This window comes from Palaemon carinicauda, chromosome 4 (genome assembly GCF_036898095.1).
Source record: "Palaemon carinicauda isolate YSFRI2023 chromosome 4, ASM3689809v2, whole genome shotgun sequence".
NCBI classification, from domain to species: domain Eukaryota; kingdom Metazoa; phylum Arthropoda; class Malacostraca; order Decapoda; family Palaemonidae; genus Palaemon; species Palaemon carinicauda.
In genome coordinates, this window is record NC_090728.1 from 92,834,690 (window position 1) to 92,850,745 (window position 16,056).

A 16,056-nucleotide genomic window follows, 5' to 3' on the forward strand; every position below is an offset into this window, starting at 1 on the left:
TATACTATAGTTTTCTGTCTGAAGTATATACTATACTGCAAATATACTGGCTATTGTATAATCATAAACTGTAGTTCAGCTGGCATGTTGCCGGCAGGGCTAGCACCTGGAAAGACACATACTTGTGTATCCCTCCCAGCCAATTGCTGTGACCCCCCCCCCCCCATATTAAGACTAGAGTTTCCTGATGAGGGAAAACTCAAACGAGAAGGGTTCTAACCTCTAGGGATAGAAAAAGTGTACTATTACTGACCCCTCTAAAACGATTTTATATTTTGGGGTAAGTTATTAACTGATTTCTAATCAGAATATTGAAGGAATTCTATTCTTTCAATATAGGATTGGTCTCAGCAAAAGACTGTGCAAGGATACACAAGGTATGTTGGAAAATAACTACAGTATAATATATACTGTATGTTGCCGGCTGGGTTAGTACCTGGCGGCACTAGCTGACAGAGAGAGAGAAAGCATGGAGTGAAGGGCTGCCTTATTAAAGTGTATGTTTATAATAAATAAGGGTGTAAGTATATAATCTTACTGCCTTCCTCCAGAATGAGGGCTCAAATGGAAGGGGAGAATGCATCATTCAAGCTTCCATCCAGCCACAAAATCCGTTGCCGGCATTGCCGGTTTCAGGAATGTGGATGGCAGTCCAAGGGAGGACTGAAGAACCCTCAGCAGCAGAAGGGTCTCCCACCGGCAGCCGTCATAGCTGGCACAACCTTTCCCGGAGCCTTGTGTCCATAAGGGAAAGACTGAGTGACTAAACTGCTGCTTATGTAGGAGCCCTCCCGGCACCGCAACCTACCCGGCAAACGGTGAGATTGCAGGGCAATGGCCACAGGATTGCAATAGCTAAGCCATCGCTAAAGGACAGAGAGGGGAAGGGAAAAGGTTCCTGTATCAAATTTAGAAGAAGGCGGCAGGATTGCCGCCACTTCCTCACAAGAATGAAACAATGTTTCAGTATCGGCACCATCCTAGGTGTCAGAAGAATATCTATTTTTCAGCCTAGGGTCTGCCGAATCTATCAAGTGTAGAAGGCGGCAGGATTGCCGCCACTCCCACACAAGAGTGAAACAATGTTTCAGTATCGGCGACATCCTAGGCGGCAGAAGAATGTCTATTCTTCAGCCTAGGGTCTGCCGAAGAAGGACTAGTCTTCTAGACCACAGGGGAGAAGGTGGCGGCATCCAACTACCACCTCAGGTGCGGCCTAGGGAGGCTTAGCCCCCTATACTGGCAGCTGTAAGCTGGCAGGGGAGTGACTATTCGCCGCGGCTCTCTGGGCAGAAAGACTGAATACTCTGAGGTTCTGTCGAAAACCAAAGCCGGGATCTTGCCGGCAAAGGTCGGAGACAGAAAACCCTAGCCTAGTCAAGCCAGAGTGAACTACTCTATGGCAAGACCAGATAGGGTTGTCGCCTATGGCGGCACTCAGAGGGAAGGAGGGATTATCCTTAAGTCTCCGTAGAAGATAAGTATCAAGTTATCTAATTCTAGGAGATGTACTATCTCCTGTTGAATTGATAAAACGATACACGAGGGTAAACGGGGACAATGTCTAAAAGTATACTACAGCACATAGGCTAGGAAGCCTAGCGCGAGACGAGATCTCGGTTACCTAAATCGCCGAAACTCTTAACGTATACGATCGACAAAAGGAAGAGAAGAGGAAATTATGCATAAAATATATATCTTTACTAGTATAATTGTGCCTAAATAGTTTTCATAATTTATTAATGCTATTACAACCAGAAAAGTTGTTCTGCTAACTAAATAACACCTGCATAACGAACGACAGCGTCCATGGTGCCTCTGGTGACAGGCCTAGCTCCTTAACACAATAAATTACTCTAATTTCACTGTGAAGCAGGAGCTAAAAATTATACACTGTAAAGAATAAATACTCAGCTTTCCAGAGGCAAAAGAAGCTGGAGATTGCATATTAGATCCTCACAAAAGCTATCAAAAACGTTAGATCAACAGGGAACACCACTGTGCGAAATCGCTACAACAATAGGAATGAGCGCTATCTTGGATACTCGCAGTAGTACGGGAGGAAGGGTAACCTTGATAACGGCTCCCCTTCTGTTTTTCGCCACTCTTCCCCCTCGAAATGAAAATGCTATTCCGGGTGAAGATTGCTATGTTTCGTATCAAGATATACGTCCCCTGATATTATGCGATATCCTTAAGAGAAATTTTAAGGATATTCGCACCAGGAGTTGGAATTTTGGAGACCTAAAGGTCAATTCTTTGGGAATATCACTGTAGCCAAATATCCCTTAGAAAGCTACCTATAGGACCCTTCCATCAGGACGACATGGCTTGATCCCAAAAAGTCTTTTAAGATTTTCGGTGATCAATCTATTCTGAAGAAGTGTTTTAATTCTTTCATTCTATCTTGTTTCGATTATTGTTTTCCTGTCTGGTCTTCAGCTGCTGATTCTTATCTTAATTTGTTGGACAAGAACTTGCAGTCTATTAAATTTCTTATTCCTGATCTAGATATTAATCTCTGGCACCATCGTTCAGTTAGTTTGTTATGTATGTTGTATAAGATTTTTCATAATTCTGATCATCCTTTACATTCAGATCTTCAAGGACAGTAGGCATGTAGTTAATTCTAATAGTCTGGCCTTCTCCATCATGAGGCTCAATACTACACAGTATTCTAGAAGTTTTATTCCAGCTGTGACTAAGTTGTGGAATGATATTCATAATCAGGTAGTTGAATCGTAAGAACTTCAAAAGTTCAAATTCGCAGCAAATGTTTTTATGTTGAACAGAGGACATGTAATTCTTTTCATAGTTTATATATGAAATATCTGTTTTGATGTTGCTGTTTTTAAAATATTTTAAATGTTCATTATTTCTCATATCGTTTATTTTATTTGCATACTGGGCTATTTTTCCCTGTTGGAGCCCTTGGGCTTGTAGCATGTTGCTTTTCCAACTAGGCTTGTAGCTTAGCTAATAATAATAATATTGTTATTATTATTATCATTATTATTATTATTATTATTATTATTACTTGCTAAGCGACAATCCTTGTTGGAAAAGCTGGATGCTATAAGCCCAGGGGCTGCAACAGGGTAAATAGCCCTGTGAGAAAGGGAAACAAGGAAAAAGTAAAATATTTAGATAACAGAAACAATATTGAAATAAATATTTCTATATAAACTATAAAAACTTTAACAAAACAAGAGGAAGAGAAATAAGATAGAATAGTGTGCCCGAGTGTACTCTCAAGCAAGAGAACTCTAACCCAAGATAGTGGAAGACCATGGTACAGAGGCTATGTCACTACCCAAGACTACAGAACAATGGTTTGATTTTGGAGTGTCCTTCTACTAAAAGAGCTGCTTACCATAGCTAAAATGTCTTCTTCCCTTACCAAGAGGAAAGTAGCCACTGAACAATTACATTGCAGTTGTTAAATCCTTGAGAGAAGAAGAATTGTTTGGTAATCTTAGTGTTGTCAGGTGTATGTGGACAAAGGAGAATATGTAAAGAATAGGCCAGACTATTCTGTGTATGTGTAAGCAAAGGGGAATTGAGCCATAACCAGAGAGAAGAATTCAATGTATTACTATCTGGCCATTCAAAGGACCCCATAACTCTCAAGCAGTAGTGTCTCAATGGGTGGCTGGTGCCCTGGCCATCCTCTTACCTTTAATAATGATAATAATAGTATGGCATCTTTAATATGGAAAACCTTCAAAACTTTTGAAGTAGGCTACAGTGGTTGAACTGTGACCAGATGATGAGTGACCCTGTGTCACTGTCCTGTAACCTGCCAATTTAGAAGTTGATTTCCACTGTCCATAAGGATATCAAGATTGTTTGGAATGTTGAAGGATGGATAGGGATCCAAGACTGGTCTTTGCAACTCTGTTTTTATTGCAACAAAGGCTATTTTAATTAGTGTTAATCAGTATTATTGCAAATTAATTTTTCTTTGTATTATTATTATTATTATTATTATTATCATCATCATTATTATTATTATTATTATTATTATCATCATCACCTCCGCCAACTAAGTTGGGAGAAGGTTATGTTTTCGTCCCTGTTTTTCTGTTTGTTTTGTGAACAACTTCCTGGCCACTATTTTACTAATAGAGTAGTGAAACTTTCAGGGATTAATTATGTCGAGACATGAAAGTGATTCAGTCTTCAAAGTCTTGGGTCAAAGGTCAAGGTCAAGGTTGAGCAAAAGGTCAACTGAATTTACCCTAACCTTAACCCCAAATTCACACATGGTTGTCACATAGACTTCAAACTTGTTTCGACCTCACGGGTCATACAGATTAGCAGTTTATTGCTATAACTGTCTGGCCTAAGGGGAACATCAAAATGGCTCATAGGTTCAAATGTAAGGCAAGCTGCTTTAGAAAAATAAGCGGCTGTGGTGGAGGTCTGCTCTCTCAGAGTGCTTTTCTAGTTATTAATATTATTACCTCTGCCATCAAAGCTGGAAGGAGATTATGTTTTACCCCCTGTTTGTGTATTTGTTTGGTAACACCTTCCTGGCCGCACTTTTAATCGTAGAGTATTGAAACTTGCAGGGATTAACTTTTATGTAAAAAGCTGGAAATCATTAAATTTTGGAAGGTCAAGGTCACAGTCACGGTCAGGCAAAATGTCCAATTCACATAATCAGCCATAAGTAAGGACATCGATGTCACAGGGACTTCAAACTTGGTTCATATTTGAGTGTATGAAAATCCACGCTAATTAATACGTGTTAAGGTCGAAGGTCAAATCCAAGGTCAAGGTTAAGCAAAATGTCAAATTCCGGTCATCAACCATACGGCCACAAATTTAATCATAAAGTAGTGAAACTCGCAGGGATTTTAAACTTACATAAAGAACTTGAAATGATTGAATTGTGGAAGGTCAAAGGTCAAGGTCACGGACGAGCAAAACATCCATATCACAAAGTCAGCCATATGTTTGGACATCCTTTTTACTGAGACTTCAAACTTGGTCCTGATTTGAGTGTATGAAAATCAACGCCAATTGATACATATTAAGGTCGAGAAATAAGCTGCCTTGGTGGAGGTCTGTGCTCTACTGAGTGTCCCTCAAGTTAAATAACTTATACTGGGTAGATAATGTAATAGAAGAGTAAGGAATGATTGTAGTGTTAAATTTATGATTTTAATATTGAACCTTAATTATGTTTATTACTCATTTCCTTGAGCCGACATATTAAACGTTGCTGTAAATAATGCATAATTTTCTTTGATTTAAACATTTCTTTTACATATTATTTGTTATATCCTTGAATGAACATATTTCCTACTGTTCTTAAAAGATATCCCTAATATTTTCCAAAATCTTTTGTTATCGAACTGTATATACTGTATTGCTAATATTTTCAACTCAGACTGCATTACAGTGTTTGGTTATTTTTTCTCTATAGCCACAAATATTTGATATTACTTTGTACTTATTTGTTTTCTTTAAGGATGGTGTAGTATAAGGTACTTTTCATTAGTTTTATTTGATGTTCTAATATATCTCAACAGGTGTTCAGCCAAGTATTTGGTCTACAGCATTTTAGAGAAAATCAGAAGGAAGTTGTCAATGCTGCTCTTCTTGGAAAGGATTGTTTTGTTTTGATGCCAACAGGTGGTGGGAAAAGTTTGTGTTACCAGGTAAGATTATCCTCAGCTATTTCAGTTAAATCTTTAGTGTTTTATATTTAGTAAATGTAACCAGACCACTTAATTAAGATATTTCCATAGAGCTGACCAAAGTTATAAAAGGCTCATGTTATTTTATTTGTTTTTGTTACCAAAACATCAGCAGTTATGCTGCTATGTGTATAGGAAATTGAAATATTTTTCTAAGAATATTGTTTTATTGTTTATAGAAAAATGGTATAAAATCCTGCTATAGTCTGTCCACAGCATAAAGTCAGTTCAGGGTGGGGCTGTTATGATCACTTAGCTCTAGCCATGATGCCAGATCAGCCTTCTAACATGCATGCGTCTCTCTTTTTTACTTCCATTCCTTGTGCTATTTGAAAGTTACATTTTATATACTGTACGTATAGTGGTACCTCTCGATATAATAGCTTCTGCATACAAAATTGTTCCATAACCGAAATACAAACCACGCTATTTACATTGGGTTTACTTTCGGCGTAGCTGAAATTGACGAGCCATTAGATTTTAACGAGGGTTTACTACCCCGCGCTAGTTAGCAGGGGTAGGGGGAGGGCTAGCTTGCTACCCCTCCCCCCCTCACACACCGGTCAAATGTCTCACTTCATTTTTGGCTCGGACGATGGACAGACGTGCCTGTCTTCGTCCTCGCTTGGCAGCCATTATTTGTTTTGTCTTTACTTAATCACTTACTTTTCTTATACTCAATATATATGTAAATATTTTTTCGTGTTTATGTATATATTTGAGTATAGAAATCAGTAAGTTTCCTTTTCAGAGTTCGTGCTTGTGTGTGTAGTGTACGATATCTCCGTGGAGCCCTCGGCAGTTAGGCCACCACGGTGTACTGGAATTTCATGGGTCGCGATCGAGTTTGACTACGGTCTCTCTCTCTCTCTCTCTCTTGAGGTCGTTCACCCTTTACTACGTTTTAACTTTACTACGTCTGAGTAGCTTCCTTCCCGTGTGGGTGGGATTGCTACGCCGTACATTTTGTTTCAATTAGTTTATGAATCTAATTGTATTTGTTGACTTTTCAGTTTTTGTAGAACGATTCCTTTCGGGGTTTTCGTTCTTCATTTAGTGAACATTCATATTTAAATTACATAATTACATAATTATAATTGTTATAATTCTGTGTTTGTTACAACTCTCCTTCCGTGAGTGTAAGTGGTTTTGAGGGCACGTGCCTGTTGTGTAATTCTTGTGTTCTTTTCCCTCGGGATTCCTCTTCGGAGTCTTCCCGGGGGAATGAATGTTAACTATTGATTTTTTTTTTTTATTTTCACAATTAACGATCTAGTTTCGTTTCTGTAATGTGGCAATGAAGTGAGCTGTCTTGTTGGGGCCTGGGGAATCTGCTGTTGCTGCCTCCCCTATAGATCTTCGTCAGGGGCGTGTCTCCTTCTCCTGGAAGTGCTCCCGTGACAACTGACAGCTCTCCAGTTTATTTTAGAACACTCAGGAGGATCGCCTCCTTGGGTGGGTAACTTCCCTTCCGAGGGAAGTTTTCCCGTCCAGACTTGAGTTTTTTTCTTTCGGGGGGGAACTCCTCTTGCCTTTTTTCGTGCGACTATGCTCTTGGTGCTGAGCGGTCGCACCTGCAGTTACGCTCAAGGGGCTGCGCAACTTTAGTTTCAGGAGCCCCTCTTCGGAGGATTGCTCTTTGACCCGTCTCTTCTACGAAGTGTTCCTCTTTCATTCGCGAGGGAGGACACTCATAGAGACTCCTCTTCAGAGGACTCTTCTGCTGTTGTTGTTGATGTTGCTGATGTTGGTGAAGGCTCAGTCCCCTTCGGGGGGCTTCCGAGCCCTACGGTCTCTCCTGCGAGTGCTTCTCCCCCGGGGGGGAGTTCACCACAGAGACTCCTCTTCGGAGGACTCCGTCTGCTGTTGTTGCTGAAGGCTCAATCCCCTTCGGGGGGCAGCTGAGCCCTACGGTCTCTCCCGCGAGTGCTTCTCCCCCGAGGGGGAGTGCACCACAGAGACACCTCTTCGGAGGCCTCCGTCTGCTGTTGTTGCTGAAGCCTCTGTCCTCTTCGGGGGGCAGTTGAGCCCACGGTCTCTCCTGCGAGGGCTTCTCCCCTGGGGGGGAGTTCACCAGAGAGACTCCTCTTCGGAGGACTCCTCCTGTTGCTGTTGTTGTTGAAGGATCAGTTTCCCTTTGGGGATAGATGTTGCCTACGGTCTCTCCTGCAAGTGACTCTTCTCCTCGGGGGAGGTCACGTTCAGAGACTCCTCTTCGGAGGTCGGAGGGTGTTGCACCTGTCCGAGGTCGTCTTCATCTTTGTTCGACGTTCTACGCAGAGGACCCTCCTCGACGAGTACCGACTGTTGTTGCTGCTTCTCCTGCCAGATCTTCTAGTCTTCACCTCCGTTCCTGGACGCAGATGCGCAGTGGGCGCCAACACACCCAGTTTACAACGGGCACCGGTACCTTCGGGTCTAAGGGGCTTATTCCACAGTGTGGGTAAGTCCCTTAAGTGCCAGTTTTTTTCCTGTGCGCCCACGATCTCCTGCGCGCGGGCGCTAGCGCTCGCCTGCTGTGGACCACGATCTCCGGTAGCTGAGTCTCGCTGTAGATCTTCTGCCTGCTCACCAGTGCTCATATGTCCTTCTGGGCGCCAGCTCTCTTCAGTGCTCACCTGTTCTTCTGTGCGCCAGCTCTCTTCAGTTCGCCAGCGCACACCTGCATGCCCTTTCCTGCTACGCGCCCGTGGGCGCCAACGGTTTTCCTGAACGCCCAGGATCGCCTGCTTGGCAGCTGGCATCAGCGCTCTTCTTCCTGATGCACCTGCGCGCTAATGTTCGCCCTCTCGCCCACGATCTATCAGACCTGGACACAGGCAAGAAGTCTTCCTGTCGCCTTCTCACCGTCAACCTTCTCTAGTCTCTTACGCGTCAGCGATCTCCTACGATTCTTCGCCTGCACGCTAGCGTTTTTAACGCACCACCGCTCGCCATCGCTTGCCAACGCGCCATCGCTTGCCAACGCGCCATCGCTTGCCAACGCGCCATCGCTTGCCATCGCTTGCCATCGCGCCATCGCTTGCCAACGCGCCATCGCTTGCCAACGCGCCTTCACTTGCGTTCGGGCCATCGCTCGCCAAGACGCGCCATCGCTCGTCAACGCGCCATCGCCCGCCTACGCGCCATCGCCCGCCTACGCGCCATCGCCCGCCTACGCGCCATCGGTCTCCCGGTCGCCTGCGCTCGCCCTCGCAACCGCGCACCCACGTGTCCACGCGCCCACGCGATCACACGCCCACGCGCCCGCGTGCCCGCGCGCGAACCAACGGTTTTCCATCGCGCGAGCGCCAGCGTGACTCCTGCCAGTAAGCCATCGCTCGCCAACGCGCCGTCGCTCGCCTACGCGTCATCGCTTGCTTGCACACTATCGGATTCCGACCGCCAGCTCTCGCCCTTCCAACCACGCTCGCCCTCCTAATGCGCTCCCTCGCGCACTTTCTTCTGCGCGCTTGCGTGCCCGCGCATGGGCACTTCCACGTTCGTCCACGAGCGAACCATTGATTTACCATCGCGCGAGCTCCAGGGCGATTGCGACCGCGATTCCCGTCGGGGTTTCGCAACACGGGCAACCTGGCGAGTCTTCTGGAGCGCGTATTTCCAGAACATGAGGCTAAACTAACTAGTTTAGCTTTTCGATCTCGTGAGATTAAAGCTCTGTTGATGGACCTTGATGCTTATGGAGGTGTAGACCCAAATGGTATTTTTCCTTTGTTTTTTATAAAGACAGCAGATTTCTTAGCTCCAAAGTTATCTGTTATTTTGCGCAAGTTAGCAAGAAGAGGAGCTTTTAGCACGAGTTGGAGAATTGGTAATGTTACTCCTCTATGTAAATGTGTTTGTGGTAGCTCAAGTCCCACTGATTACCGCCCAATTTCCATAACTCCCATATTATCTAAAGTTTTTGAACGTCTTCTGGCAAAACGTCTTAATAGGTTTGCTGAAGGTAATCATCTACTCCCTAGTTTGCAATTTGGTTTTCGTAAAGGCCTTGGAGCATGTGATGCCCTTCTTACAATCTCCAATGCTGTACAGCAATCCCTTGATTGTGGTCGGGAAGTTCGTATGATTGGCCTTGATTTTAGTGCTGCCTTTGACCGTGTTAATCATGAGGCCCTTGTTTTCAAACTGAAACAGTTGGGAGTGGGTGGGTCGTTTCTTAGCATTATTATTGATTTTTTAAGTAATAGATCTCAAAGAGTTGTTGTTGATGGGCACCATAGTGATTATAGGAATGTGATATCCGGTGTTCCACAGGGTAGTGTTCTTGGCCCATTACTTTTTATACTATATACACATGACATGTGGTTTGGCCTAGAAAACAAGCTTGTTGCATATGCTGATGATGCTACTCTCTTTGCATCAATTCCATCCCCTGAATGTAGATCTAGGGTTGGTGAATCTCTTAATAGAGATTTAGCTAGAATTAGTGCATGGTGCAAATTATGGGGTATGAAGTTGAATCCTAACAAAACTCAAAGTATGATTATAAGTAGGTCAAGGACGGTGGTTCCTCAACATCCGGATCTCAGTATTGATAATGTTTCTTTAAATATGTATGACTCTTTCAAAATTTTAGGTGTGATTCTCGACAGTAAATTTACTTTTGAGAAACATATAAGGTCTGTGTCTTCTTAAATTTCACAAAAAATAGGCTTATTGAGAAAGTCTTTCAAGATTTTCGGTGATCAATCTATTCTGAAGAAGTGTTTTAATTCTTTCATTCTACCTTGTTTTGAGTATTGTTCTCCTGTCTGGTCTTCAGCTGCTGATTCTCATCTTAATTTGTTGGACAGAAACTTACGGTCTATTAAATTTCTTATTCCTGATCTAGATATTAATCTCTGGCACCGTCGTTCAATTAGTTCATTATGCATGTTGCATAAGATTTTTCACACCTCTGACCATCCTTTACATTCAGATCTCCCTGGACAATTCTATCCTGTTCGTAATACTAGGCAGGCAGTTAATTCTAATAGCCAGGCCTTCTCCATCACGAGGCTCAATACTATGCAGTACTCTAGAAGTTTTATTCCAGCTGTGACCAAGTTGTGGAATGATCTTCCTAATCGGGTGGTTGAATCAGTAGAACTTCAAAAGTTCAAAGTTGGAGCAAATGCTTTTTTGTTGACCAGGCGGACATAGTCTTTTTATAGTTTATTTATGACATATTTGTTTTTGATGTTGTTGATAGTTTATTATATGACATGTCTGTTTTGACGTTGTTTCTTATTTTAGAATGATTTATTGTTAATTTGTTCTCTTCATTTATTTATTTCCTTATTTCCTTTCCTCACTGGGCTATTTTTCCCTGTTGGAGCCCCTGGGCTTATAGCATCTTGCTTTTCCAACTAGGGTTGTAGCTTGGATAGTAATAATAATAATAATAATGTGCAAGAGCAGGAAGAATCTTCAGGGAGGTCTGAGCAACATTCTTCTTTCCAGAACCTGGTTTAGCCCTTCCTCCTCACCATTCCCTGGAAGGGTCTTGCCAGGGAGTTTTTCTTTCGAGATTTCTCCGTCGGGCAGGGGGTGACTGGTTTAGCCCTTCCTCTTCACCACTTCGTGGAAGAGGCTTACCAGGCCTTTCCCTCCCCGGTTGCGACCCGAGGTTTTTGTACAAGGAAGCTCCAGGAAGATCATGGGTACTTTCCTTCTCTCGGGCTCAAGCACCTTTGCGTTCCGTCGCCAAGTTTCGAACTTGCGGGCAAACTCGATGTTGGAGCATCTAGACGCAGTGACCGAGGGCTTCCTCTCGGGAGTCCCACCCATGGATGTTAACAAGCTCAGACACTCTTCCATCCTTGGGAAGAGCTTGTTTGAGCCCAAGGACAGAGAAATGGACAGCTGTTGTGTGGAGGAAGTCGAATTCTGTTTTTACTCCTCCAAGGCACTTACTTCCAGACCCTGCGAGCCTCCGACGCCTCTTCATTCGGCCTCGTCAGCCTAGGTTATCGGAACCGGCTACGGCAGCTAAGACAAGGTGTACAATAGCAGTCCCCTCCTATCAGGGACAGGTAGGACGGGAAGTTCTTCCAGGGAGGCATAATCCTAGAGGGAGCGGCAGAGTTCACAAACTCTAGGATTGGCAACCCCCCTTGCAGGTCTCACACTGGGGGGATGCCCAAGGTTACTCGTCCGGATAACAGCTTCCCGATGCCGATTCCTGCACGATCTCCGCGTTCAGCCAAGGATATCGCGCCTCGCTCTTAACATCTCTCCTCCACTGTCAGCGAATCCAGTATCGCTGAGCCTCTATGCCATGTGTCAGCAAGAGGTTTGCCCGTTGGGCAGAAGGAGCCATGCTTTAGGAGAAGGTCCTCCATAGGGTCGGTGACGGCTTCCCCCAGCCGGCTTCTTCAGTCGATCCTTTCTTGTAGGAAAGCATCTGAGACGGGAGTTCCGTCGTTGACCTCTCAGCTCTGATCAAGTTTGTCGAACAAACTTCGTCCAGCGTGGAACAGCAGAGTCGATCAGACTGGTAACGAGACCGCAAGACTCCTTATACCCTGGATCAGAAGGACGGGTACTTCCAGGTCCCATTACATCCATTTTCCATGAAGCACTTGGAATTCAGCCTAGACTACAGATGTTCCTGCTTAAGATGCTCTGTGGCGATCCCACCGCAGCATCGCAGGTTTTCACCAGAGAACTCTTCCTGCTTTCCTCATGGCCGCTCAGGAGCAGGCTTCCGCCTCCTTCGCTTTTTGGAGGTCTGGCCAACTCCGGTAGTCTCGGGTTCGACCTTCTTCAACACCGGGACAAGCTTCCGGGACTTTACCAAGAGTGAGGGATCATGGTAATTTGCTAGGAGCCTTCTCTACTTCTGCCTCAACGTCTGGAATATCTAGCCATGATATTGACTCCTTCTCCGAGCCTTCCCTTCAGTTGACTGTGGCGAGGCTGAGGAGAGTCGCAGAACCTTTTCTCAGTCAAGGAGAGCTTTCAGCCCTATCTTGGAACGTTTCTTGGGTCTCCTATCCTCATTGACCCGTCTACGTCCGGAACAGGCGCCTCAGGGTAAGTTCCCTGTTAGGCAGCCCAAGTTCCGGTGGAATCAAAGCAACGATTAACCGGACTTTCTGGCCCCTATGGGACCAGCGGAATGATTAGACCTGCAATGGGTGTTGACCTGTGGAACCTCTTGCATGGGAGTGGATATTCTCGTCCTTCCCCCGCATTTGATGCTGTTCTCGGACTCGTCAAAGAAAAGGGGGGGGCCATGTTCCGGTTCAGGCCTATTGTCAGGACCTGAGGGGTACCTCCTCATCATTCAGGTAGGCTTAGAGGCCGTAGTCTGGCCCTTCTACAGATCCTACAGATCCTGCCGAGTCGCTCCGTGTGCGACAACTCCATGGTACTGGCATATTCCAACCAGCAGGGAGGTACATTTTCATACTTTCGCATCTTGCGGTAGGGATACCGAGATGATCCGAAGTCCACTCGATACCGCTGTTGGCTCGCTCATTCCGGGCAGAGGCATGTTCTCTCCGACAATCTGAGCAGAGCCTCACAGATAGAGAGCACCTGGGAGTCTTTGGCCTCTAGTAACCAGCAATTCCTGGCCTGGGGGACCTGATCACGACAGCCTGGAACTTCAAGCTTCCGCTGTACTTCCCCCCAGTCTCAGACCCCAAGACTCTTTGGCAAGATGCTTTCCGGTGACGGTGGGACAGCATCGACGCCTACGTCTTCCCACCATTGTTGTCTGTTGAGGAGGGGTCTCAACGAGACCAGGTTGTCTGTCAACCTTTCGATGGCCCTGAGAGCTCCGCTGCAACTATATGCAGTACGGTTTCCGGACCTTCTGCATCCCCTGACGGAACTCCCGGGAGAGCTTCTTCCACGACACAGGCTACTCAAACAACCACACTACAACATCCTTCACAAGCAGTAGCATCGCTTCGGCTTCACGCCTGGAGACACTACGCCGCCTCCTCACAAAGAGACAACCCACAACAGGCGCGGAGCGGAGGTCGCGTCACCTGCGATAGTCATCCGCAGGGGTCTACCAGGCGAAGTGGAGAGTCGTCTGTGGTTGGTGTCATGGGAGAAGGACCTCTTCCCTTGAGGCCTCTACTCCAGCAATAACGGAGTTATTGCTTATCGGCGGGAGGAAACTCTTTTCCACTCTCGGCAGTGAAGCCTATCGCTCAGCCTTTCCCTGGCCTTCAGGCTGAGAGGAATAGGTTTTTTCCATCCCGCTGGATCTTTCTTCGCTCATAAAAGCTACGAATGTACCTGCCCCCAGTCGGAGTGAGACCTCCTCCATGGAGCATGGTTCGGACTCTTAAATCCCTTAAGAGAGCTTCTTACGAACCATTACGTCAGGCCTCTGATCGTCGTCCGTCTTGGAGGACGGTGCTCCTGCTCGCTCTGGCCTCGGCCAGTGTGTAGGCAATCTTCATGGTCACGTACGACTCCGCCCTTTCAAGAGAATAGGGCGAGGTAACATTCAGGTTCGCTCCTGAGTTGTTTTCTTGACTCAGAATCTTGGAGTCCCGGACCTTCGGTTCGACTCCTTTAAGATTTCGAGTCTCCGTTCTGTATCATATGACCCAGACCTTCTCCTTCTTGCCAGTAAAGGAACCGAGGGGTTATCTTTGAGAACAGCTGCAGTTTGTCCTCACGTGCAAGCCCGGTTTGGGAGCATAGGAAGGACACAGGGGAGAGTCACCAGTATACCTTTTCAGCTCGGACTCAAGGGCATTCATCTCGACCTGAATCCAGACCCTCCCCCTACAGCCTGATGTCGGATACATCGCAACGTCCCTCGCCTTCAAGAAGTACTCTGTGACGCAGGTGCTACAAGCTGGAGTCTGGAAGCGTCTAATGACCTTCGCAGCCCACTTCCTGCAGGACGTGACCCACGGGTATCGATACGTTTCTATCGCTCTGTGGTGGCTACACAACAGCTGGTCTAACCTCAGGCTCCTTTTTGGACAGGTAGCAGAAGGTTGAGGGCATTGTTACCAGTTTTAGACTGCATGAACGGAAGAAGTATGTCTGGCCCTTACTTCTTTCTTCATCGTCCCCTCTACTGGGGAAGCAGCATCCTGGTCTCTGCATAGCTGGCCTCAAACCTCTGCAGGTAAACCATGCTTCCTTGTGTTCCAAGTAATGAGACAATACTGTCGCGTCCCCCATACCCTGACGAGGTGGTATTGAGAACGTCCTAACCCAGAGTTCCTTCTGGAACTCCAGGTCAACTGCTTAGGACGGGTCACACTTTCTTCCTTCACACACAAGCTTATGTAGGCCACACGTTTCCTTGCGGAGCAAGGAACTTGTGAGGTGCAGGGACTCCTTTTCTCGAGTGCGACTCACTCGGATTCTGAGTCCCTGGGTAAGCCAAAGCCAGTATGGCTGGGGACTTTCCATCCTTCCTAAGGGGTAAGTCACCCAATGTAAATAGCGTGGTTTGTATTTCGGTTACGGAACAAATGACAAATTCGGAGATAATTTTTATTTTTCCTAACGATACAAACCTTAGCTATTTACACATATTTGCCCGCCAGCCCTGTCCCCCAAGTCAAGTCCTACCTCTGAGTGAAGTGAGACATTTCACCGGTGTGAGGGGGGGAGGGGTAGCAAGCTACCCCTCCCCCTACCCCTGCTAACCAGCGCGGGGTATTAAACCCTCGTTAAAATCTAATGGCTCGTCAATTTTAGCTACGCCGAAAGTAAACCCAATGTAAATAGCTAAGGTTTGTATGGTTAGGAAAAATACAAAATATCTCCGAATTTGTCATTTTTCATGCTGCGAAACGAGACGCGAAGATTTTTCCGACTCATATTGCGAAAAATGTTTCATGCTACGAAACAAGGTACAGTATGAGATTTGCCCAACTGCCGAGACTAATTTTAAAATTCGGTTGCCGCCAGCCATAAACTCGCCACCATCTTCCTGTGTTCCCATTGGTTATCTCCCTACTCTGATGCTAGTTAATGCCATACGATCCTGCTTTCCTATTGGTTAGCATCTATCCCATCATGCATCTACGTATTGGCTTGTCTTTATCATTTCGTTTTGGCAGCGCTATCGTTCAGATTGAATTCTTTTTGGTGATTTGGCTTGTCTGCTTTTACTTACTGAACTGTTATCGTGTTGCGTTATTCAACTTTAGGCCAGTCAACGGGATTGAATAAGGAAAAAATTCATGGAAAGGTGGAACAAGCTTCATTATCTTTGTAATAAGGTATTTAATAATGAATAAATTTTGCACCCCTCTACCGTCCTGGATTTGAAAAAATGGGGGCAAAAATTTTTTTTTTTTTGCAAATATCTCACTTGGGACTCACTTTACCAGAAAATACATACAGTGATACCTCGGTACTCGACCATAAT

At 45.4% G+C, this 16,056-nt stretch overlaps 1 protein-coding gene across 1 annotated transcript in view; it reads left to right on the forward strand.

The window, feature by feature from the left end:
• LOC137640061 (recQ-like DNA helicase Blm) overlaps positions 1 to 16,056 on the forward strand; it is a 394,741-nt gene that overhangs the window by 236,882 nt on the left and 141,803 nt on the right. Inside the window, exon 12 of the mRNA XM_068372487.1 lies at positions 5,541 to 5,669. Coding sequence (XP_068228588.1) covers positions 5,541 to 5,669 — 129 coding nt within the window. The remainder of the gene's footprint in view (positions 1 to 5,540; positions 5,670 to 16,056) is intronic.